General features: G+C 36.9%; 1 protein-coding gene across 1 annotated transcript in view; it reads right to left on the bottom strand.

The window, feature by feature from the left end:
- Positions 1 to 14756, bottom strand: part of MYO1H (myosin IH) — a 43336-nt gene extending 28580 nt beyond the window's left edge. The window contains exons 1-9 of the mRNA XM_072413905.1: positions 14640 to 14756; positions 9733 to 9894; positions 8260 to 8375; positions 6953 to 7151; positions 6784 to 6864; positions 3857 to 4036; positions 3675 to 3773; positions 3014 to 3127; positions 1055 to 1126 (exon numbers count right to left, since the gene is read on the bottom strand). Coding sequence (XP_072270006.1) covers positions 1055 to 1126; positions 3014 to 3127; positions 3675 to 3773; positions 3857 to 4036; positions 6784 to 6864; positions 6953 to 7151; positions 8260 to 8375; positions 9733 to 9894; positions 14640 to 14756 — 1140 coding nt within the window. The remainder of the gene's footprint in view (positions 1 to 1054; positions 1127 to 3013; positions 3128 to 3674; positions 3774 to 3856; positions 4037 to 6783; positions 6865 to 6952; positions 7152 to 8259; positions 8376 to 9732; positions 9895 to 14639) is intronic.
- Positions 14757 to 20374: the final 5618 nt, after the last annotated feature.

The following is a 20374-nucleotide window of genomic DNA, read 5'->3' as shown; positions in this document are numbered from 1 at the left end:
CAGGAACACCAAGGGCTAGCCATCCCCTCTTCCAGAGCTGATAGAGTGCGAAGTCATAAAAATCCAATCGCAAATGTGTTGAAACAAGCTTGTCACATTGTATAATCTTATATTGAAGAAAACCAATAATTTATTGGGGACTGCCAAGAATGCTTTTTGACAGTTGTAGCTTAGAAATCATAATATGTGATTTCCTCCGCTTACTTAGAGATTGGAATCGTGTTTCAGTCATTGAATGTTTAAGTAGCAGTGGTAAAGTTCGTAGGGTGTACAACAAACTGGCTGTGTTTAAGGGTCTTGAGAAATACGGAGTGCAAAATGGATTGCAAAAGGTAGTTCCAAAGGAAAGGCTAGGTGTGTACAAAGTTCTGGATACAGCTATGGCAGAAGCTGGTAGACCACACAAGAAGGTGTTACAATAAAATAATTACAATATGAATAGGGCATGTGCTAGCATTTCATTTGTGTCATGTGGGAGGAAAGGGCAAATGCATTAGATATTTCTAAGTGTGAGCTGACAGCAGTTGACTAGTCAGCTATTCTGAGCTTTGAAAGAAATAATATTTAGGTGTTACTCCTAGCCAATGGACAGAAGGGGACAGGGTTAATGGTGTGCCATTAATGTTGATCGTTGTCATTTGGTAAAAAGTGGATTCAGTCAGAAAATTAACTTCAATCTTGTCTATATTAGGTTTGAAGGAGTAACCCTGGGTACCTAAGTTGATAGAATCTATAGAAACAGAGTAATCAAAAGCCTGAATGAAGGTGATCTAGCTAGCAGACTGGTGATTGTCAAGTCAGCATGAACATGTCTCCCAGGCTGCTAGATATAGGGGAGGAGAGAGATGGACCTAATTGTTTCTGAGTGACAGAGTTTCTGGATTATTGGTGTTATTACTGTGTGTTTTAATAAGGTGGAGTAATGCCAGTGGAAAGGGACAGATACAAAGGAGAGGTTTGGGCAGGTATAAAAGGGAAGGAGACGCAAGGAAAGAGATAGGGGTAAATGGGGTCAAAGGGACAGATAGTAAGATTTTTATTACTAATGACATACCTGTTCTGACCTTGCTTCAATCTTTTTATGTGTTAACGCTTCTTGTAAAATAGACAAGGGGACACCAAGAAGCTGTGGGAAGAATAGAGAAAAGTTATTAAGTTATACAAGATACTTTACAATTTTCAGACAACAGTAAATTATGGTAGTTTCTACACACATTCCATGCACTTAGCAAACTAAATGCAAAAAAATTGCTAGACTGCCTAGAGCATCATTTTATTTATGTGCATTGATCCTTGCATGAGCTCAATCTAGTATCCAGTTAGTATGTTTTTCATGTGACCATTTAAGGTGAATCTTTACTGAACACTGAAGTGGTAATAATGAGGTACATGCACCTAATTTTGGTGAGTTTAGATCACTCTGGCAGCAAAGAAAAATCGTATTTTGGCCCACCTCCTCCTGCATCCTTTACCTTGATTGAGGTAATTTATAAGGCCAATCACAGCTTGTGGCCAGTAGTGAGATGCTCACTACCTAGGTGAATTCTCTAATTGTCTAATGGGCACAGGGTTTTGGCTGCCAGGGTGCTCTGGTAAATTGCTAGAGGCATGTGGACACGATCATTCTGTTAACAGTTTTCAATAATAATCACGATTCATTCTTGTGCAAATTTAAAAAAATAAAAAAACAAACAAACAATGATTTAACCATTTATTCTCAATGACATTGTTGCTGCTTCATTCTATTCCTGGAGATGGTCTTCAAGATGTCTGTGATACCCCAATTTGTGATGTTGTTGTCAAGTTAATTTTCTCACCCTTTTCTTAACTTTAGTACTGTGAATTAGGCATAGAACACTCAATGGATTTAACCCCCCTAGCGTTCTAATTCGGTCAGTTTTTTTATGCAAAAAGTGATCCGATTTTTTTTGCATAGAAATTTTTGTTTATATTGTGGGCCTGTAATTCTTAGGATTAACTCCCCGGTATGATAATTATATTTATTATATTATAATCATAAATTATAATATAATACATAAATAATAATTAAAAAAAAAATAATAGACAACAATGTAATCTAAAAATAAAATATAAAATTAAAAATGTACTTTTATTTTTATTTCATGTTGTGTGGTGTTTTTGTACTGTAAAAAACATTTAAAAGCAGATTACATTGTAATCTGCTTTTAAATTTCCCTCCCAGACATCCCCCCAATACATCACCAATCACATCACCCGGAAGATGACTCATCCTCCCAGGTGATGTGAGTGGGGATGTCCCGCCTGCCTCACACAGACGCTGGAGCTGCTCTGCATCTCCAGAGAGATGCAAAGCACAATGCAGGACTTCTGCATTGTGCTTCACATCTCACTGCAGATGCCAGCAGCAATAGCAAATTCTGGGGGTAGTCACCCTTGCATTGTGCTTAGCATCTCACTGCTGATGCGGGCAGCGGCGTGGCAGGGACGTGGGTGGTATTTATAAACAGATTACTCAGTAATCTGCTTCTAAATTTCCCGCCCGGCCACGCCCCCCGACGGACAAGGGCCCCGGCATCACAGCAGGACCATCCGATCCCCGCTGGAGCGTGGGGTAAAGGTAAGGGGGGCTCCCAAAGTTACCCCGAGTGTGACTCAGGATTACAGCTTTTTGCATGTAAAAGCCACCCCGAGTCACACTCGGGATTACCGCTAGGGGGGTTAATAAAGCTCTCCAAGGCTGGAGAGGATACACTTTCATCGGTGAAGCTGGGTGATCCAGTAATGGAATGGTTTTGGTCCAGGATTGAAAACATTTGCTTTCACTGGTTGATCCCAGAGCACTTCACATATCACCATCATTTACACACTGTTTTATTTTCTTGCGCAAGTGTGAACTATGAATTATGGCATAGTCATGAATGTATTCAATGCAAGCTAATCATAACATCTAACTTTTATTACTAACAAATATTATCCATTGTTCCAATCAATAATTTAAAAGAATGTAAATAAAGTTTATATCAGAGAATACCTTGGAGATCCATCGGATCTGTGAGCCATCCGTGATTATGGAACGACCATGGCTGTCCTCCTCATACTTTATATTACCCAAGTGCAGGACACTTGCCACCAATCCAAAAAGATGCTAAATCAGAAAGCAAAAAATAACTATTCTACGTCTCCTCCAGGGTTTTGCAGTAGTGGTTTAGCAGGAGGGATCGCTTTAGCTTCTAGTTAAACGGCTAGTCATTTTTGCACATTTATAGGGCACTACAGCAACATATACTGTAAGATATATAGAGCAGGGATCACCAAAAGAGACTTTCCGTGCCTAGAAAACACATTACCAACAGTATCTCCCTTTTTCTCTTTTTTAGTGAATTGTATGATTGAGTTTAGGTTTTCGTGTACAGCAAGCATCATGTTGCATACAGTAGTATATTTTTGATTTAAACCTTTACTATAATGGTGTTCTAACTTACATTTGGCTAATATATCATGAGGTCTAAATAAAGTCTTATCCCCTATTTAGTAGCCAGCTACTTTAAGCAATCCCAATTATATCCATAATAGACAATGACTCTAAATACAGTTTTTCTTTTAGTTGACTGAACTAGCATCAGTTAAAAAAAAAGTTACTTTGGGGCATACATTTATTTATTAGGACATAAAATTGGGTACAGCCTTCTTACCTCTATGTCAGCTTCTGTGAACTCAATAATGGTAAATGCCCTCCGGACTAGCTTCCAGTTGGCTTTGTCACTGATAGAACCTACTTTGGCACACTCTCCCTGGTGAAAAAAATGTACAGAAACTTCCAGTGATATTTATATAAAAGACTTTCTCACAAAACACCTACAGATTTAATTCTTACCTGAATGAGGTAACTATAAAGCTCTGGATTACGTTCTAGTCCCAGCCACCGTATGAGATGATCTTCACCTCCCTCCAACAACTGGTAGAAGATGTGGAAGTTCCTTTCCCCATGATTCTGATGAACCACCCGAGACTTTTCTATTAGATAACTAAGGATGTGACCTCCTGCTGGTGCTCCCTGCAAATTGAGATGCAAGATTGTTCCAACATACACAGTCCAACAATAACTTACTCAAGACTACAATATTGTTTATCAATACCTGTGTAGGGTAAAGATCTACCACTAACAATTTTGCCCGAAAACAAGTCCACCTGTGGCAATTTGTATGGAATGCGGAAAATGCCGAGGTGAAGGCCTGCATTTTGTCCAAACATAGACAGGGTGGGGCTTCCAGATCCCTGTGATTACTATATAGCCATAGACCTCAGTGCTCTGCAATACTTGCTCAAACCCTTTCAAAACAAGATCTAGAGTATAATAAAAAAACACCCTATTCTAATGCCCTAATCTTTTCCCCCCTCTCTGGTTCTCCCTGACTACCCTATGCTATAACAAGCCCTCTTGGTTCACCAGTCCTACCAACCAACTAATACCACCTCATATTCTACCCCTATAAACAGTAAACTTACAAACAGTTGTTCCCTGATCTATAACTGTCACTCTGGAGAGCTACAAATAATGCTATTTTTTTTTATATTAAAGAAGTTAATACTTTCAAATCTCTAGCATAGATTTTAGTGCTCCTGGGTCTACCTAAAATGGATATTTTCACTTTCTGCCTTTGCATTATAGTTTTCCTAAAATCCCCTTCCTCAATGTATACACACCTAGGGATGTGGGTGTTTCTGTTGAACTCCCAGAACTGTGGGCATACCTGTGTTTTACCATTTGCTGCAAGATAAAATTACTTTTCTGAAAACATTTATTGAAATAATTATCAATCAATTAAAGCAATTTGGTCTTTCTATAAGTATACTGAAGTTACTAATCGGGAGAGAGCAATGAAAATGTTGCTAATGTTGTATAGGACACCCCACCAAATACAACCCCAATGTTCTACTATACTGTCAGAGACATTCTGCCCAGATTGTCTTTCGGATCGGCAGTGTTCAAGCTTCTGCCAGAGGTAATAGGGGCAGGTACTAAATCCACTCCATATTTGGAATTGCCTGAACTGGGTATTAATGGATACTCTTCGGAGTACTGGGTTATAGTATCTCAATTTCTCTGTGCAACTAACCAGAAAAAAGGAAGCTGTTAGCATCTAACTGATGTTCCTAATATTTCTGATATTATTGAAAATAATGTTTGCATATAATACCAGATCGTACTTTAGGTTTTACACTCAGTGGGGTGCCCAGATATTCTTCTTTTTTTATCTGTATGTTTAAATAGTGTTGAATGATTGGCCTAATGTGTCACCTAAAGCCTACATTGGACTTAATACTTATTCTTGTTCAAACTAACCAGCCTGCTTGTATTTTCTTCATGTCTTTTTTGTGTTTTTTTGTGTTTCTCTAATTACAATCTAAATACTCCTCCAATCATTAAAAAATTCTTATATATTCATTATTTTATCTTTGCAATACATTTTGCAAACTTCCCTAAATGTAAAATATATCCAAGCCAGTTTCAAGAATAAAATATGTATATTTTAGGACTCAATAGCACTTGTACATGTATGTAAATAGTTGATAGTGGGGTAGTTGGGGTTAGACAAAAGAAAAGCTAGGAACATATATGGCACCCTTCTGGTTTAGATGTCCCTTTAAGTTGTAAGGGGTTCATTTTGGAGTTTGTTTGAATGTTCTATATTCTCCCTAGGGAGTGATGGTTGGCTACCTGTTGTCATGGGGGGGAAGCCAAACTTAAAGGCAAAAAGAAGTCACTGTCCTGGTGCATTTACCTGTTGGACTTATGTTGACTTTTGGCCACTTTTTAGGGCACAGGAGGAATAGAATCGGGGGGGGACAACTAATCTTGGTTGACTAGAAGATGAGGTTGACAGAGCAGGTTGGTCCTGAACCCAGGGCATTGGTTGGGTCGTGGCCTGGACAATGGATCATTGGGGGAATAAGACTAGTTCCTAATGATTGGAGACTCAGATGCAAGAAGAAAGAGGGCATAAGAAATTCAAGGGTTTGGAGAATGATGTTCCTGAAGATGATGACATGACTGTATTTGAATAAATGTTGATTTTTATTCCTGAATATCACAAGAAATTCATGATGGATTTCAGGGTTTGGAGAGTTATGATGATGTTCCAGGATGTGATGACATGACAATATTTGATTAAATGTTAATTTTTTAAATGTCAATTGTTCATGAAAAATTGGACGTAGTGCATTTTTTGGAGGAAAAATTATTATAACACACTGTCCTATTTTCAGGAAAACATGGTAATAGCATTTAATATTGTGTGCACATGTTGTTCTGTTGTCTGGTTTAGACAGAGACCTATGGAGACCACTAACCCAGTGTTCCTAAATGCATAGAACAATGGGTAGGTGTTTTTACGCAGTTTGTGCTCTGTCTGGTGTGATCCTTTAAAGGCTGCATTCACACTACTGCATGATAATGTGCAGTAAAATGTGCATTATTGTAACCTACAGGTATCTCTAACACACGTACAAAGTACACAAAAACACGCCTGTTCTGTAGCACAGCAGAATGCACAGATATGAATGCACTGTGTATTTTCGTAAGCTTTGCTGCCTAAATACTGCAGATGCAATATTTTGTACTTCAACATGAGTTAACAATCGATTAATTATGAATTGACTAAAATGAATGCATATACTGTAAATGCAAAAAAATAAAATTTCATTAACACATGTGTTAACACCTTCAACAATGTGAACCAGCACTTTTGCTGTTATAGGGTATGCATATTCTGAAAACAAAAAGAAGATGTATACTTATACCTTGTAGTCAAATTGTACATCCATATACTTTCCAAATCTGCTAGAGTTGTCATTACGAAGAGTTTTGGCATTTCCAAAAGCCTAAAAAACATAAAAAAAAATGCTTATGTTTCACTTTTACAATTACAGTTGTGCAGACTAACACATATTGTATGTCTTGTCTACACACCTCTAGAACAGGATTGGAGAGAAGGAGTCGATCTCTAATTGTCTGAAGTTTGTCTGTGGTTGGACATGCCATTGCCAAGTACTGAAGGATTTTCTTTGATGTTTCAGTTTTGCCAGACCCACTTTCTCCAGAGATGAGGATAAAATGATTGTTTTGTTCAGTACACATCACCCTATATGCATTATCTGCAATAGCATAGCTAAAGAAAGGCAAAACACAGAATTGTCTACAGTCAATTTTCCATTACAAATTTTAAATTTTAGCTTTCAAAATTTTAATTTTATCTCTACTATTGCTTTTTTTTAGGAACTTTCTCTTTTGAAACTCTCTTAGTTTTATGTCTATAAAGATTTATAAATACATCCAGTTCTAATACCATGATGTCATGGGGCAGAAGGTTGGAAAAAATTTTTACTATGAAAAAAAGATAGAAATCAACAATCTATGAACAGCAGGGAAAGTATTCAATGCATTTTTTTGCTGTGTGTACCTTCTTGTCCATGGGTCCCCTACTTCACAATTTTTTCCATACCACAAAATAATGGTGACCATGAGAAGATTGTTGATGCCATATATGCTGGTTGCAGCATCTTAGAAACAGCTGACCTACTGGGACTTTTATTTCCTTTTATTTTAAAAAGAACATCCCAAAAACAAGTGATCATAGAACATGGGCAGACTTATAGAAAGTTCACTGATATACTAATAAGTGGTGTTCAGAAGATTATCTCAATTTTTAGGCATACAACACAAAAAAACAAATATTAGCTACAGCATCAGACCAAATCACTTGGCTCCACTCCCGTCAGGTAGGACAAGGAACTTTAATTAGTTTCAGTGTTTGAAAAAGTTTTAGAGTTTTGGGTGTTTCAGCATGAATTACATTAGACACCACCCTATGTTATGGCCAAGCATGATTCTGCCTTGTGTCTTTGGCATGGCAAGCACATAATAGATTAAGAGATCGACCGGCGACTATGCTGATGTGGAGACAAGGACTTCTTATAGCCCAGAAAAGAGGAGGCTGTACAGGGAACACAGGAGGCTTTAATAATATTTTCAGACATTTCACCTAATCTTCTTAAGTAAATCAGCCTTGGCCATGCTTCAAGGGTATGGCAGGGCTTCAGAAGTTTCTTAGAGCTGAAGCTTTATTTTTAAACATTGATAGCAACTTGTTTAAAGTGACAGTGAGCACTCATATTAAAATCTATGATACACTGCTCCTTTGCATGCTAAAGCTATGCAAAGATTGCATTGGCCTAAACAAAAGGCTGGCAAAATATCTTCATAAACTGTAGTCATACATATGTGGTGGCAGCTCGATGAAATTTACTCCTTGGTATATTTCCATTTGCCTCTCGGTATATAGGTCCAGTTCCTTGTATGGGTTCACAGACACCAGTAACGTCCCAATGTATGTCTAAGAATCAGACAATTAAAAGAAAAAAAACATGAAAATGTTTTGTATAGAGCAATAAAAAATTACAAATTTTTAGACAACCAGTAACCAATAGGTGAAATATAATTATCTGTTTATCTGTTCTTTGATAAAAAGTATAATCACCATTTATAGCTTAAGGTGCGTACACACTTCCAATTTTTATCGTTCCAAATGAACGACGAACGATCGATTGGGCAAAAAATCGTTCGTAAAAAAGTAACCAACGACGCCGACGAACGAGGAAACTCGTTGGAAACGAACGTTCGTAGATATCGTGCAGGATCGTTCGTCGTTCGTTTTCCAACGATAATAATTGGAAGTGTGTACGTAGCTTTAGTAGCAAGGTAAGCAATTTGTACAGCAAACTTTTACAAACCTTTTAGTACAATTGGAGTAGTTCCTAAAGCCTTTAAAGCACCCTTCTCCAGTTAAACACAGATCATAATGAGATTTCTTAAGGTAATTCAAGAGAAGACATAGGGACTACAATTGGTGACATTGTTCTACAAATGCCAGTTGCCTGATACTTCGAAATACTGATTTAAATAAGCAGGTGGCTTAGAAAGTCCAAATTCTTTGGCTGCATTATTTTGTATTAATTTGGAAAGTATTGAAGCCATTGGGCTGCCATTGAAGCCAGATAACTAGCATTAAGAAAGGAAGGTGAGAAATGGCAGCCTTTGAAACAACTTTGCCTATGGCAATTACCTGTAAAAAAAGATTGTAAATACTTATGTCTCCTACAAACACCAGTGTATGCTGCTCCTATGAGTAGAACTTGTTACTTTGTCTATTTATTAACCAACCTGTAGGTAAAAAACACAGAACCCTGTGAGGGACATATGAAAACATTTTTAGATTTGACAACAAAGCAACATTAAATGTCTCAGGCAGTAAGGGAAGTTTGCATTACCAGGAATCCTTTTAGGAAAATATTTTGTTGGGCTTGTTATTTAGGCAATAGGGTAATTTTAAATTTCAACACAACTTGAAACTTGCTGATGAAGGTTTGTTAAAAAAAAGCCAACCCTTCAATTAGGATTTGTCTGTATCTCCTAAAACTGGAGATGAATAGTGCTTTGAACTCTTAAGTAGAGCTTCCTAAAATGTGCTGTAAGGTATACAGTTCCTCTGTAAGAATTTGCTGACAAGATTGCTCTCATAGTTATTGGCAATAAGGGCTCAAACTAAATGTTCATGTGTACTGGGCCCTGGTGGTTTATATGGTAAACAAAGTTATTTTTACTGCATCAACAACACAGAATGCCTATTCCTTTTATACTTTTACTGAAGTTATGATATTGCTGTCAATAAAAAATATAAGAATAAGACTTACATAAATTAGATTTTCCTGAAATCTCTTGCGAAGATTGTCAAGGAAAGAGGCTTCACTGGTGTGAGAATCTAGCAGTACAAAATCTTGAACACCAACTTTTTCCCGAGCAGATAGTGAGCCTTCAATGTGTGTATCTGCTCCACTTTTGTTAGTACTGTTCATCTGAGAAAAAACAAAAACACAAAACATTTTAATAAACTAAAATTGTCTTTAAAAGTGATCAAGTCATATAATTAGATATCCTATATATATATCCTATATATATATATATCCTATATATATCCTATATATGTCATTCTAAAACGTATTGTTTAGTTTTTAGGCTCATTCTAACAAAATTAATTAATTATCATTTTCTGGCCTTTTTAAACTCTTGAGATTTCAGAGGATGTTCTACCCCCAAGATTTGTATTTCAATACAATACTCAATACATTACAATCCTCACTGTGTAAGATGTGCTCCCCTTATGTCCACTTGGAAACCCCCTGTTTCCTTGCAGTGGTTCTGTTTTGAATGTCGTTAGACATAAAGTTTGCATTTTAATAGGTGGCAGTCAAAAAAGAATAACCAAGAAAGATGGAGTTAAGATGGGTTACCAAAAGTGGTTAGTCTTCCCACCCTCCCAGTTTAGAATAGATAATTGAGTAGCCACCCCTATGCCTTAAGCATATGTATAGAATAAGATAAAGAAAAAAGAGAAAGGGTCTTCAAGGCTATTTTTCAAATATTGTATTTCGTTTAGCAAATAATATTGTATATCAAGTGAGTAGTATGTGTATTCATTTCCCATTACAGCGTCATGGGATGGAGACTGCTGAAATAAACATAGGCAACCTACTCTAGGTATCAAAAATAGAGTACGGCGTGAATAGGCCAATGTAAATTCCTGTTACCCTACACGTTTCGCCTACAAGGTTTCCTCAGGGGTATGAAACAGGCGTGTATGCTTTTATACAAGGATAATTAACAAGGACTACAGTAGTATGTTAAAACACTGATGAGGAATAAACAATAGTAATATCCCTGCTGGGTAATGCGGTAGTTCTCACTTGTTTATGTAAAATTGTAAAGGATGCTGGTGCTGGTTGTAAAATCGGAGGTGATTTTGAGATCAGAATAGATTTGTAAAATGGGTTTCAGCATTGTTGCTGTTGTTGAGATTGAGGAGAAAAGGAAATCAGCATTGATGCCCTGTGGATGAATAGGAGGGTAACAGGAAACTGGCCTATTCAAGACATATGCTATTTTTGATACCTATAGTAGGTTACCTATGTTTAGTTCAGCAGTCTCTATCCCATTACCCTATAATGGGAAATGGATACACATACCACTGACTTGATGTACAATAATATTTGCTAAATGAAGTACAATATTTTAAAAATAGCCATGAAGCCTCTTTCTTTTCGTTCTCTATCTTATGTTAAGATGAGTTAGTTACCTATGGTTAAAATTACTTAATATGTTAACAAGACAGTTAAAGGTACCAGATGTACTTTCCAGCCATTTTCCCAAAAACATTTTCCTCCATGTCATATGGATGAGTGTTCCAGTATCACTTGAAATCCTAATGCATACCAGAGGCAACTCAACTCCTTTAGGAAATTCCTTACAGCTTCCATAAACTCTATAAAGAATAAATATTTGCGACAGTTTCTATATGTAGGTGACAGGTAAACTGTGGAAATAGATATGGCTCATACTGCATTCTTACAGGGTAAAACTATAATAATTTTTCAAAGTGGCTGACAATTGAAGAAAAATATGGGAGAAAAGGCTCATAATCAGTCAGAGGTATACACCATCTTTAAACACCTTAAAATTAAAGTAATTAAAAACTTAGGGCTTTATTTATAAAACAGGGAATCAGATATTCTCTCAAACATTCCCTCATTCAAGTGTTTTAATGGCAGTTACTGATTCCCACCAAGGAATGGGAATGTCCGATTCCTTATTTTATAAATAGAGCCCGTAGAGTTGGCTTCATTAACACATTCCATGAAACACTAATAACACATGTATTGCATTCCACAGAATTGCTTTTTCTTCCTACTCCTGAAGTTAATTTGGGGCAGGTTTACCTCTCTTAGCCTTCCTGTATCTCCTGCTTCAAAACCTTTGCTTGTACTTCCTTTACCTACATCCTACCCTCCATGGTTTCTAAGGTTACTAGAAAGGACCACACACAGCACATTTCCTCCCAGGGGCTATTAATGGTCCATTATTTAATCCTGGTGAAGTGGCTGGGTAGCTGTGCTACTATTCTTCTGAACTTGGAAAGCCACATTTGGTTGGTATTGGTGTTATCTACACATAAGAATACAAGGACATTTGGTATATAATTGATTGATTTTGCATCATTTGTTTGATTTTTTATCCTGCTCACCTCATAGCATATACGGAATATATTACTGGAGTTTAGCAACCTGGGTTGTTCCGGGGCTCATATTCAGCTCCTTATAGCTGGTTATATTTTGTTTATCATATCTTTAAGGGATAGGTAGTTTTGGGGTCTGATTTTATTATATTTGTTGGTGTATCATGTGCATGTTTGCAGTTCTCTGGATAAACATTTTTGACATTTTAACATTTGTGCATCTTTTAACACAGTTGAGAATCATATTTTTTACATATTGGTGTAATGAGTTATCTTTAACTAAAATCTGTCTTTAAAACAAGTTAGGAGAACATGTATATATTAGTACTTGTTTGTTTGTTTTGCTACTAAAAATGATAAAGATTAGGAGAAAAGAAAACTGATCAGTGATCAAAGGGAAGCCTTTGGTGTGAGCTGCACAAGATGTATATAGTTGCTTGTAGTAGCTATTAGTTGCTCATATTTGTGACATTGCCCCGGATTCATCAAGCAGAATCGGATGATCACTCGCGCATTCGTATTCGCGATCCGAAATCGTACGCCGTCGCGCTATTCAGCAACTGAAAAAGCTCGTGGCCAGAGCCGCGCATCTCCGGCAGCATTACACAGGCGAGCTTGCATTAAAAGTCACTGTTCCCCTAAAAAATCATTCTTTCTAATGGCACACATATTACCCATAGCCCTAAAAAAAAATGTTTGCGCTGTTTAAATGTTTTAAACATTTATGTGCGCTAAGAAAAAAGCATATTTTTAAGCGCAGCTGAAATCTAATCGCCTTAATTGGCAGATTTGCGCCCCCTATTGCTCATTATTATGAAGGCTGGAATCCGGCTGGCAGTGAGGAGGCGAGTGTACGAGCACACTCGAGTCCGGACCGCGGGAAACCGCGCTCGCTGGTCGCGTGTACTTTCGCGCTTCCAGCGAGCGGGGATTTTATTGATGAATCAGGGGCATTGTGTAATCATGTGCAGTTTATTTGCTATTACTTGTAAAGCTCACACTACAGAATAAATGAGCCATTTGCTCTATCTGTATAGCAAATTGTAACAATTAACAATTGTAACATTAATTAATTGTAACAATTAAATCCCAAAAGGTAATGCAATTATAGAATGTCTTTACTGTTGCTAGGCTAGCTTGTTATTATTATACATTTGTGACAAAAAGTTTGTAAACTGTTAAGCCACGTACACATGTGCAATTCTTGTGCAAACCTTTCACGATCCTTTCCAACGATAAGAGCCGCACGCTACATGAACGAGTGCTGTACATACAGCACTGTTCTGCTCTATGGAGAGGGGAGGGGGAGAACGACGGAGCGGCACTCCCCCTTCCCTTGCATTAGGATTGCTCATGGTTCATCATCCGTGGATCTATCAGGACGGATCCACGGACGATGAACGACGTGTGGCTGTATACACACCAGATTCTCACCCAATATCCACCCTAAAGCCGAATATCGGGCAAGGAAAATTTGACATGTGTATGTAGTGATTTTTTTGAAATTCTGCATTTATGGCTGGTCAATAAAAATAAAGGCTCCAAACGTAAATCAGATTTTTTGTGATCGTTCAGTGAGATGAACAAATAATTACTATACATACATTGCAGTTCTGTTCAATGGAGAGGGGAGAGGACAAGCAAGTGGTGCCCAGCTGTTCCCTCCCTCATAAGAGTGTGCAGCAGTTTTTTACCATCAGTGGTGGATTTATAAATACATTGGGAAATCTCTCTGCATAAATTGTCAGAATGTCAGATTTCCACCCCAAGACAAGCACAACAGTTTCTTTTGGGCAAGAATCATTTGGTGTGTGTAAATAGCTTAAGAGTGATTTATTTAAATATATTTAATTAATACCTTAATTTTGCTTTTAAAATTGATGTAAAATTGATTGGGTTAAAGTGGGGATCATGTGTGTCCTAGGGACAGATAATATAAGCCTTTCCTATTTCTTTTTTAAAGCTACATAGAAAGTAGTAGATTGCAGCACCATTGCTAGGTCATCGTAAACTATTAGAAACGGAAGAATTATTAATTAAGAATTAATAATGTGAAGAAGGTCTCTCAGCCCTTGCTATTATTGAATAACCAAACTGTTCACTCCTCTGTGTGTTGGCCTGGAAAATACAGTGTCATGCTATAAGAGATATCACTCACACAGAACATCTTTGTTTTTAAGGGCAACATCCCTGTAATAGAGAGGGAGAGAGTGCTGCAAAGAGCCCAGTGAACAAAAACTGGACTTTACAACAAGCAACGCGGAACAAAGCAAGCATACCAATATTGAAATATCATTCCATGTTATTTCCTTTTTTCTACTGTTGCTATTGTTCTTTGTTCAAAATCTTTGAATGTTGTAAGCAAAAAAAACAAGTGTCTCTTAATATGCCACCTTGAAGGTAAATTCTTAGTCATCCCTATCTGAAGTACCAATGAGTGGAGCAAACAACGCTTAAAGGACAGAATTTTAACTGTGGATGGCAAGCAATGGTTCGCTGTGTATGTGTGGCAAGGGTTAACATATCATTTACCATGTCCAGTGATGACCCTTCTCTAAGCTGGTGCTTGGATCGTTCCTCATCAAGTTGTAAAATCTCTGTGCAGAGTGAGGCTGAGCGCCCAATTGTCACACAAGTCTCTAGAGACATCCCTAATACCCTTGGCATGCCTGCTCAATATTTTTTTTTATATTACATAATATTAATACAATTCTCACATCCAGGAATAGGTGTGGTCAGCCTGAGATATCCCTAAATAAGCAGAGGTAAGGAGAGAGATAATTTGCAATGAACAGTAACCATTCTTCATTCCTCTGGAGAGTCATCTTCATGCAGGTCTTTTGCCCCCAATGATAACCCCACTAGTTCTCTTCCCTCATCTCTAGTTTTCACTGTATTTTTCTCTTTCTTATCTTCTATAGTTCTTACCAAGTGTCTTATACTGATAAAACTCCTCATTCATGCTAACATGAACTTAAAGGGCACAGGCACACAAAAACATCTTAAACAGAAGAATTTGACAGGCACTATGGGTCTGTTGCTGTCATGAAAGCACTATGTATCTGGTTTGTTTTCCTTGTTAACAGAAAACTCTTTGCTCTTGAGATATTATTTGTAAGTTTGTATTTGACTGTAAAAACCTTTACAATAAAAACAGAAAAGTTGTAAAGCCTAAACAAAGGACAGCACTAACTGACTCAGCAAAAACTATAGAAGACTGACACATTAGGTTGCTAATAAGCTAAAAATCTAGCGCAAATTAATCCCCCACCAGCCTAATAACACTTTCCTGGCTATACCTTAATTTGGATTTTGAAAAATTTTGTTAAGAATACTTTGTTAGCCCACTTAAAAAAAACATACTTATCTAACTATGGTTTACAGAAAAGCCACATCTAAAATAAAATTAGAGAATACTCTCACATGGGTCTCTGATCCCTCTTCCCAACAATTGTGATGACAACATCATGTTTAGGTTTTTGTTTCATGATTAATTTGAAAATCTGCAGCCATTTACTTTATAGTTAATCCACATTGTGTGCAGGTTAACATCCAAATGTTAAACAGTATCAATTCAGTACAATGTTTTTTATCACCACTATAGTAGATGCTGTAAAAGCCCACAACAGTAATGACTTGCTCTAACTAACAAAATCGGGCATTCAGCAAACAGAATTAAGTAACAAAACGCATGCAATTTAAAATACACGATAGAAAGACTGATGTTATTCTATCACTTCAATATCATGCTTTATTTTCAGCAAATTCGGACTGAATATAGCCTATACAAGGTTCTCTGACTTATGATATAATTTAATATGTTTAATGTGTGTGAATTTTCACCAGTAATGTGTATAGTCAGCTAAAAGAATTATCTTACAAAAGGCAGCTGTAAACACAAGGGGGGTTATCGAACCTGATACATATCGGACAGGACTATGCTAAGATCTATATATACATTCTAATCATTAAGAATATAGAATATATACAGTATACTATAAAGTGATATATATGAGAAAACACAGCTGACTTCTAAGATACTAATCCAATAGGAGTTCCAAATATCACTTTGTTGCTTCATTTTTCCTAGCATGACAGCTAACATTGAACAAAAGACTAAAAATCATTTTATAAAGAATTCTAAAACTTTTCTATATCTCTGCACAGGCCTGAGACTAATTACATACATTGATGCGACACTTTGAATTTTTTTTTCAGATTTAGTGATCCTTAACACAAAGTCATTGTTTATGACCTGCAAATACAGTAAAAATATATGTTTCATGTATTACTTTATATTAGTATATACACAGGTACATACTATGTAGAAACATTTAAACTGAATCAGCATTTTACATACGGTAACATTATGTATGTTTATTCAAATGTTGTATTCACTTTTATAGTATTAAACTATAATTACACCTAGTGTTATTAATGTTATTAAAACCAAATTACAATATGACCTAGTGGTTCTCAACACTGGGAACCTGCAGACTAACTGGTGGAAAAAGAGGGAAATCATTCATTCCTTGCAGTTCAGAATGCTGGACGGGTTTTCTAACTGGCCTCTTGAAAACCTACTTTGCTGCCAAAGGCTGCCTTTGATTCTTGTTTTGGAATGTCAAACCATCAGATCAGCTTTTCAGATTCATAACCCCCTCCCTCATTCCATTACAAAAGCTCCCCCACAACAATTACCATGCTTGTGACGGATAACATTTTTTGTACTCCGTATAAAACGTTTTAACGCTGTACAATCCATTACACATATATTGCTGAATTCCCTTTGAGTAATTATTCATTAGAAAACATTTAATGTCGCTGTGGATTTCACACTGTGCAGTCTGCGGACAAAGACTCAGGGTAAGCTTATTCTGTAGGATCAAGACTGCTTCTTTTTCCCTAACTCTTGCTGTCTAATCTGTGAAAGTCCAAGATGAACAGCCCACCCTTCACAAGGTGGGGAGGGAGGGCTAAATTGTGCAGTTAACGGTCAAAGCACCCCCTGCGTGATCTGACACTCATTTCAAGATGATGAAAAACAATAGAGAATTGTTAGGAGCCTTCCCTTCTTATTTGCTGAAGACATAGGCCAAGAGAGAGACAGTTCAATACATGGGACAAGCTATTCCACCTGCCAATGATTTTCCCTCCCTCTTGCAGCTCCCACTCTTCCACTGAACCTCTCCTCTACCAAGTTTAACGAAAAGAGACAGGTGAAAACCTTCATTAAAAGAACACCCTTCCAGGCGCCAAAGTGAATCAATTTACTGCTGCTTTCTGCTGTTTTGAAAACTCGTACAATGAGAATTCCTTGCTTGGGAACTTTTTACTGCAATGGTATTTTCCTCTGGTTTACAAAATAGAATAAGCAAATGTTTCATACTTATATGATTTATACTTACCCTAACTCTAAAATGTATAAAGTAGTAAAAAAAACTGTCCAAAAAAACCCTACACTGTAGTATTTAAATACAGTTATTATTGCCTACACAATGTTACAAAGTTATCTTTGTACTGATGATTGGAGAGCCAGTCCACTGCATAAAGTCTTCTCCAGCACATCCCAAAGATTCTCTGTGAGGGTATGGTCTGGATTTTTTGGTGGCTAATCTATGAAAAATTATGTCTACCTAAACCACTCTTTCACAATTTGTGCCTAATGAATCCTGGTATTGTCATCTTGTCATCTTGGAATATGTTCATGCCATCAGGGAATAAAAAAAATCCATTGATGGAAAAACCTGGCCAATAGTAGCAACCCCATATCATACCACTACCCCTTTTTTTGGCCGACAGTATATATATATATATATATATATATATATATAATCTTGCCAAGCTTTTAGTAGAGAGTTTCAGTTGAATCCTCCCAGTAGATTCCACAAAAATCAATGCCTTGGTTTCATACATGAACCGTTCCTAGATACTTGTCTTATTACCCTGCATGTAAAAAAATCAGTAAAGTGTTAAAACAGAGATAGTATATATCTGTTTTATATATACATGTTTTGAAAAAGTTTCTCTATTTTTATTTTTTTGGTAGGTTTAAAAGAATTGGTATAGCTGGTCCCATTTCTTTTCTATTTAGATTTTGAACAGTACAAGTAGTCAAAGTGTTGTTTGATAATGTCCAATGTATTTGGAGAGTAAGTTATTTTATCAACAGACCAGAGGGACTGAGCCTTGGTATAGGGTGCAGCCGACAGACAAACATGAAACAGTGGATGTAATGCTGTGTGAAAAGCCTTTTTGAGAGTCTTATAACTTTTAAGAGTCTTAGGAAACTTTAGCATTTCATTAGTTAAAGCATGTAATCTTATGTTAACAAATTGTTATATTTTGTATTTTCCTGCTCCCATATCTAGTAATTTTAAAAAACAACTATATTAGACAATACAATATGTGTTAAAATTGCAGTTTACTAACTGCGTAAAATGTAAATTTGACTGTTATATACAGTAAATAAATCATTACTACATAACATATACTAATATAATAAGGTATGTTGGTATGACAATCATTTTAAATGACAAGTAGAAATTCCCCTTGAAACTGTTCAGTACTTTACAACATGGGGACAAGTTCTTCAAGTACATTTTATGTTATCTATGTAAATCTTTGTTCTTTTTTAAACATACTTAGAAGATAATTGACTTGACTTCCTGCTTTATCAGATTGGATGTTTGAAATGAACACGGACTTCAAGAGATGAGTGATTTTTTTCCCTTTAAACATACCCCCCCAAAACTGCAGTTTAGTTTTTGCCAGGTACACATTTCAAAGAATAAACATATTGCAAATTCCAAAACAAAATGAAGCACACAAAAATTACCTGCTTCTCCATCTTCAATGTAATTACAGAATTGCAATTTCGTTGGAATTGTAGTTTTGCCTGTAAAGCTCACTTTTCTACTCACTGCATCATGTGTAAGTTGTGTTCGCTTGTAGAAGATCGCTTAATAATTCACACTGAAAGACAGAGGCTCAGCACAGTGTCTACATCCTTCTATAAAACTAGACTGACTGCTATGTAGATAAGAAGCAGTAACTCTAGATTCTTCTCTATTGAGTTTCAGCTACTCTTGCACCTTCATTAGGCCTGTTTCATTACAAAGTAATTACTCCAGCTTAGGAGGAGAGGGTCACAAGTAAAACATTTTCAAAAACGTAGAATATTCCGTCTATTGTCAATAGTGCAAATATGTTCAGGTAGCCTCAGTTTTTATTTGACGGTTATAATGAGATGTGTAAAAAAAAATTTTTAATTCTGAACATGCATTTATACAAATGTATACAGCCAAAGTATTTCATTATTTATTCTTTCTTATGCGTGAGATATATATAGGTATATATAAATACAGTAATGTGAAGTTCATTGTCCACTATTCTATATTGTACATAGACAATGAATAAAACAATAACACAAACAAACAAGGGCATAAAGGACAATGCGGATCTATACTTATATTATACAGTGATTCGTTTTTGCATAAACTGGTGCAAATATGAACTGAGCACTCAGCTTTCTTGTTCTCCTGCACCTAATGCCAATTTGCCAACTGGGGCACTGGAAAAGGTAGGGGGCCCTGGGCAGTAACCCAGATAGCGTTTACCTCCAAAACCAGCCCAGTTAGCTTTGCCCTGCCTCTCACCTACTGTGCAATCAGCAGAGTGTAGGCAACCTTGTGACTCTCGATAGCCCTATAATAGCTGGTAGCTACAAGTTTTGAGCTAACACATGCACTCTTCAAAGACCTCATAGCAATACAGCAAATGAGCTTTTAACAGCATACAGTATGTCTCCAGAAAGCAAAGTTCTGCTGCTGGGTCAACTCATCTTAGCACAACAGGGAAGTGACCTCACCTCAAAGGCCTATAACTTTAGCCACTCCTGTTCCAGTCTCTCTCTATTTCCTGTACCACTCAACTCAACTTTAGTACAGCAACTGGGCAGCAACATATACATTGAAGTCTTTGGTCTGTACTTCTCATATTGATCAATGCAGAACGGCACATGGGAAGTCTTTTGCATTACGCTTTGCTGGTCAGAGGTTTGTATGAGCAATTAAATTGTGAGTTCACATGGATATTAGCCTTCAATCCTATCAGAGGTCCTCATTAGGCAGATGTGCAGGTGGGTAGGTGAAGTAGGGGGAAACCTTAGGCTACGTACCCACGTGCAATAATTGCCAACGAACGAGGAATGTCGCTGGAAACGAACGACGGTCCAGGCAGATCTGATTGGGCAACGACCGTTCGCT

This window comes from Pyxicephalus adspersus, chromosome 6 (assembly GCF_032062135.1).
Source record: "Pyxicephalus adspersus chromosome 6, UCB_Pads_2.0, whole genome shotgun sequence".
In the NCBI taxonomy this organism is placed as follows: Eukaryota; Metazoa; Chordata; class Amphibia; order Anura; family Pyxicephalidae; genus Pyxicephalus; species Pyxicephalus adspersus.
Note: the sequence above shows the minus strand (reverse complement) of the source record. Positions and strands in the feature narration are given on the sequence as shown.